We start from the raw sequence: 6,072 nt of genomic DNA on the forward strand, positions 1-6,072 counted from the left end.
CTGGGATTCTGAATTATGTTAAATAACGTAATCCATCGTGGGTCTGGAAGGGTAAACTTCAAACCATGAACCAACATATGAATGTAGTTAATCGTGAAAACTACCGCGATGAAAAGTTGATAAGGAACGATCTGGTTCGATTTAATGAAAATAATGAACTGTGTTGATTAGTTATCTCTTGTGGGAGAAAACACAAACGAAATTCAAAAGCTAACATCTGTGTTTCATTGAAATGGATAAAAAGTTTTAAAATTATAAGATTCTACGGTGACATCACAATACAAATTTATTTTAAAATATAATTTCTACTCGATAAAAGAGGTTTAAGGTACAGGAATACGCTGTCCCATAATTTTTTGTTGTTGTTGCGCTGAAAGATATGAGTCGCCTCAAATTTTCATTGTGCATTGTACCTAAAAATTTCTAGAGCATTCGTGATAGGCACAATTATCAACTAGAGTACAAAACATCTTGCCGTCCTTTCGAGTAGTCAAAAAGAAGCTAGAAGGCCAACTATGTTTCTGAGTCAGATTTAAAATAATCCAGCTGAAACTTAATAAATAATGTGAAGCTACTTTTAATTATGTCTACTCCAAAATGGACAAGTAGCGGATGAACGCAGAACAATTATCATTATTTTAATTTGCAGGATTGTTTGCCAATATATATTCTGACCTCATTTCCATCTTGTGTCTAACCTTACAGAGACGAAGAATTTCGAACGCATTTTGGCATTATTTTCTAAAGATCATCCGCACCGATTTACACATTTGTTGTTTAAAAAAAGATCAATAATTTTCATAGACAAAAGTTTTGGCTTCTAAAATTACCGGCCGCGCTGATATTGAGTTACTAATAGACTGTGCTAGCTGACAGAAACCTTCCACCTTCGAACAAAACAGTCGCCGGGTATCTGTCTTTTAAGCCTGGTTCTCATATGATCGTCCCGATCGTCTCTGTCGCTTCTGTCGCTTCAAAAGGTTTGCTTGCTCCAATCACCTCAGACTTTGCAAACGACAGAAGCGACAGAGACGATCGGGGCGATCATATGAGAACCAGCCTTAAGTGTGCTTCCCTAATTGATGTACCTATGTCGTGTATCGCTTGTGTCTCAACAAAGCGTTACATGTATTTTCAGTTTACTGTTTAATTGATCTTAACATTGTGAAATACTTTTCAACTCGCCTTTATTCCAGCACAGTTATAGATTTCGGTTTATAACAATACTGTTTAACAAACAGAATGAAAAAAACTTACCTTTGTAATCAAATAGTGTTCTCTTACGGTGTTTTTGCCCGCTTCGTGTGAAATATTTTCCATTCGATCTTTAAAAAGATCACATTTGTTTTCTTCAGGATTGTAGTTTGCCGTGTTGCAGTTTGCTTCAGCGCCACACGTTTGTGCGCATAACATGACGTCTTTGACATATGTGCTCCTAATTAAGGTACTTGTTGTGTTCAGTGCACGATTTTCGTGAACGGAAAAATAGAAACTAACGCTCTCAGATCGAATGTGCCTAAAAAACAGCATAAACAGGAATAACGGTACAATGTCTTCCATTGTAAATCAATCAGAAAATATGCTTTTTGGCAGTTGGGGAATAGGTTAAAATTTTGACAGAACCTCGACAAGACTCGCCGCTGTCAGAAAATTGGAACTGAAAACAAAACAAAAATAACAGAGATAGGGTTTACGAACAGAGCAGGTGTTAATTATTTACTTTTCAGCCATACATTAGCCGCACTCATACAATATTGAAACACAATGGCGTTGTTCGAAAATGAAGTAAAAAAGAAATGTCAAGATAAGATCGAAAAATTACGTTAAGCTTACTCATTTGTTTTAAAGTATGCGATGACATTCGCCAAACCTTGGAAATCTGATTCGCTTTATGATAACTACAAAACAAATCGACTTTGATACTAAAATGATCGTGATCATTTAAATTGCCCCAGCGTTTAATGTAGCAAAGTTTACACCGGAAACAATGTGTTTGCAAAGTGACCTCTCGAGGTGTAAAACTTTATTATATAGTTGGAAATCTTGGTCTATCTTGGGCTTTGACAGCCCGATATACGCTTATAAGAATAACCTCTCCATAACTTATCGATGATCAATGACACCAATGGATAATGAATGAGTAATCGATGGGTAATCAGTTGATTAGTCAACGATTATTGACAATGATCAATGAGTAATCGAAGCCTAAAAAAATTGTGTAACAAAACAAAAAGGACTTCCACTTTGCTTAGGTGTCAAAGACATAACTTCCCCACAAACGAGGTCATTGGAACTCTGTGTGTTATTAAATATAGGTAAAGCAATGTTTATAAGAAGCCTTTCTAAAGCATTAGTCAAAAAATCGGCCAAAAATCGGTACAAAATGTTTTCTTTGTATGAAGAAATTAGAGTAAGTTCACACAAATCACTATTATATTAGTTTTATATTTTATATTTACTATTACATCAAATCTGTTCTTAACGCTGCCCGGTCAAACATTACCTCAAAGTTTATCTCCAATATCAATCCTATTTGCAACAGGGTTTTTTAAAAGCTAATAAATCCTGAATTATTTACCTCAGTGTTAAGGAAAAGTTGTACATATTTTCCTCCAATTAGGTGAATAATTTATTTTCAATAAACGTGAATTGTTGATAATTTTTATTGATAAAGGTGCAAAGACGTTCAGATCGACATCGCTTAAAATTTTCAAAATTTATCTGTTAGAAAGGCCGTCTAGCTATCTTAAAGGGAGACAAAAGTATTAACATGATTCTTTTTAATAAAAATCCAGTTGAATCTTCGAGAATAACAGTGACGTGTAAAATGAAAGGTTGTACCATAACCTTCTTGTTTGACTCGAACACGAACTTGACGACTTCGTTTTTTTTTAATTGAATTTTGATAAACATTGAAAAAAACATCGCTTGTTGGTTATTTTCTGCAACTGAACAAGAAACAAAAAATGCTTAACGATAAAGACGCGGAAAACACAACAAGAACAACAAAAGTTGCAAAGGAAATGTTCCACAATCAGGAGCCGGACGACACAGGTGTTGAAATCGCTTACCGTTCAGTTTACATAAAAAAATAATATATAATAAAACAATTATTTGATTCCGTTTCTGTAAAAAAATGCGTATCCAATAATTGCTTATAATTGTCACCTTTGTTAATAAATCGCCTTCCCTCAGATAATCCCCTCTCTTGATAGAAAAATGAAATAATTTTCCCCTGCTTTTTTTCGAGGAAATGCGATATTTCATAACATGTGATCTTCTCCTAAAAACTTTATCTATGTGAACACTATTCGTGCTTTTTCACTTGGGCATGGTTAAAAGAAACAAAAGTTCATATTTGGTTCCTGTTTGATAAATATGTCTCAACATTTATCTTTTGAATTTACATTTCAAATTTGAGTTGCATTTGAATGGAAATATTCGCCAGTCGTAGCTTCCTTAGAGTGTTTCCATACAATCTGAAGCAACGTTTTTTTTTCATACGCGTCTCAATTTGGGTTTTGAAATATAATTGACAAAATGAATCATTTATCAATATCCATTTCCATTTTTCGACTTTTTCTTCAAGTACGCCGACTCATTGAAAGTTCCTCCAACTTTTATCCCAGTTTGCTACTAAAATTGGCGCATCAGTCCTATTTTTGACTATCTGTTGTATCGTTTTCGACATGTCGTAACATTGTCCAAGTTTGAGAACCGTTGCACAATATCGCTTTGGGTATACAGCCCAGACGCTGGAAATTTTAAAGTGCGACAACTTGAACCGGGCCACTTCGAAGAAAGTTAAACAATAATCGAAAACAAAGGATTGACACTTTTTTCGAAAAATGACCAATAACGTTAAGGAATACAAATAATAGTTCAAGAACAAAATTTCAAAAACCCAACAAAGTTGCGGGAGATGAGGACCTCTCAGAAAACTTTGTAATTTATTAATTAGTTAATTTCGATCCTAAATTTTGAGTGGTTGTCAATGAGATGAAATAATTATGATACTTCACTTGATTACAAACAGGTTACAAAATTTCTCGTAGAGCTGTTGTCTGGATGCTTTAATTTCATTGGTCTGTTTACGAAAAAGATAGCCATCCTTTGTTATCAATTAACGTTTTGATTGGTAAACTTTCTTCCAAGTTGCCCGTTTCGAGTAGTCGTGTTGTAAAAATGTATATATATTACATATAATGACAAAGATGCGATGAGGTTTCGATAATAAGGGTCAACAGTAATATTAAAGAAGAACCATGTTCCCGTTAATTTTTTAATCGATATTTACTCAGCAATGTTGCGTTCTGTAAACGATATTCATTTTGTTTTTGCTATGGCTATAAGCGTTGGGATTAAAACGTTGAAGTGTTGTACATTCATGGCCGTTATGTGCTGCTGACGTATTCTTCCATAATATCAGCATATTGACACAGACTGGTCTAGGATATGTACAAATGGAAGCAGATGGTTACTGACATACTGCACGTCTTCTGCACGACGTAAAAAAAGGGTTTTCAATACCACTGTAGTTGCTCGGTAGCTGCTGCTGCTGCTACTGATGATGATGATGATGATGATGATGATGATGATGATGATGATGATGATGATGATAAATTCGTTCTTAACATTTGAGGCATGGATAAATGTCCCGAAATTTGTAGTGGCGCACAAACAAATGGCAAAAAGTATAAGTAGTGAACAACCAATACAATATTACTTATTTGTAGAAACTAAAAAAAGGAAGTGTGTGAGGGCCTGTCTGGGAGTCGAACACAGGACCTCCTGGCACCCTAAGCGAGAATCATGCCAACAGGCCTCTCGTGATTAAGGATTTTGAAAAACGTATTATATATAACAGGTAGCCGCCTGCAATATTACAGGCGCTTTGTAGTTTCTCAAAACAATAAAGATCCATAAACGGAATTGCCGACCTTGCAGACCAACTTGATAAAACGTTGATTGTTAAAGATCAAGAACGATCCAAACTTTACAAACAATGACGTAATGTTTTGCAGTTATTTGTTTTGGTCAAACCAAATTCGAAGAAGATAAATAAAACTCTATCCAATAGGACGAAGCTGGCTAGAGTTCGTCCTATATAAAAGTATTGTGGTCCTTGAAGTTTAGAACCACACTTAAAAAAGCCTGTTTGATGGTATCCACGAAGCAATCTATTATGATAAAACATGGCTTTGTAAAAAATCAACAGCAGAAAAGTAATACAGGCCACAAACTGAATTACCCAATAAGAACGACAGATATCTGATAGAAAAATGCTGCTTTAATTAAAAAAAATAAAAAAGAAAATATTTTCTAGTTGGTAGCCCCCATTCTCGTTTTTCAAAAACAATTTATTGAAAAATGTTTCCGGCAGGTTTCGAACCTGCGACCTTCCGCGTGTTAGGCGGACGTGATAACCACTACACTACGGAAACAACGGTGAGCAAGAAGAGGTCAGATAAGGAGGTCTTCCAATGTCGTAATTGGGCTTCTTCTATTCTGCTACCTTGTACCTGATCCAACAAGTTCAAACTATGAGAAATGAATCCGTGAGTTCAAACGGAATGTGATGGAGTGTACTTGAGTGAGCTGGAGAGTGGACTTGGGTAGAGCTGAGTGGATTAAGTAAATTGGACTGAAGTAGAGCATTAGCGGGTTCATGTTAACGTTTTGGGCTTTTTTGGGACTAGGCAGTTACTATTCAAGTACTACTAATGACGTCACTAAAGCTTTATAAGGAGGGAAAACAGTCTATTTGACATGTTGATATATCGCTCGACCCTAATGCTGTTAAAGAAAGGCAATATAATTTCCTTTTTACATAAATGTTTGAAGTTATAACAGGAACATTTTTACTTAGGAGCGTTTTTCAAGTACGAATTACAAACTTCCTGCTCATAAAAATAACTGATGATTTGAAGGCAAAATGAGCAATGTCATAAAGTGTGCATGAGGTAAAAAAAAAAAGGATTTACTAAAGGGGATTCGAGCCCATGACCGAAGCCATGACTTCCTCACGGTTTATAAGACAGGCGCTATAACCACCTGAGCACCGGTGCCCTG

The 6,072-nt window shown here is 35.4% G+C and overlaps 1 protein-coding gene and 1 non-coding gene across 2 annotated transcripts in view; both read right to left on the bottom strand.

Moving 5' to 3' along the window:
- Nucleotides 1-1,644, bottom strand: part of LOC144663657 (uncharacterized) — a 4,302-nt gene extending 2,658 nt beyond the window's left edge. The window contains exon 1 of the mRNA XM_078524666.1: nt 1,258-1,644. Within this exon, the coding sequence (XP_078380792.1) occupies nt 1,258-1,560 (303 nt within the window). The 5' untranslated portion in view covers nt 1,561-1,644. The remainder of the gene's footprint in view (nt 1-1,257) is intronic.
- Nucleotides 1,645-5,371: 3,727 nt separating this feature from the next.
- Trnav-aac (transfer RNA valine (anticodon AAC)) lies at nt 5,372-5,444 on the bottom strand. Its single transcript has one exon. It is a non-coding gene; the product is annotated as a tRNA-Val (tRNA).
- Nucleotides 5,445-6,072: the final 628 nt, after the last annotated feature.

Source organism: Oculina patagonica, chromosome 8 (genome assembly GCF_052425735.1).
Source record: "Oculina patagonica isolate OP01 chromosome 8, crgOcupat, whole genome shotgun sequence".
Taxonomy (NCBI): domain Eukaryota; kingdom Metazoa; phylum Cnidaria; class Anthozoa; order Scleractinia; family Oculinidae; genus Oculina; species Oculina patagonica.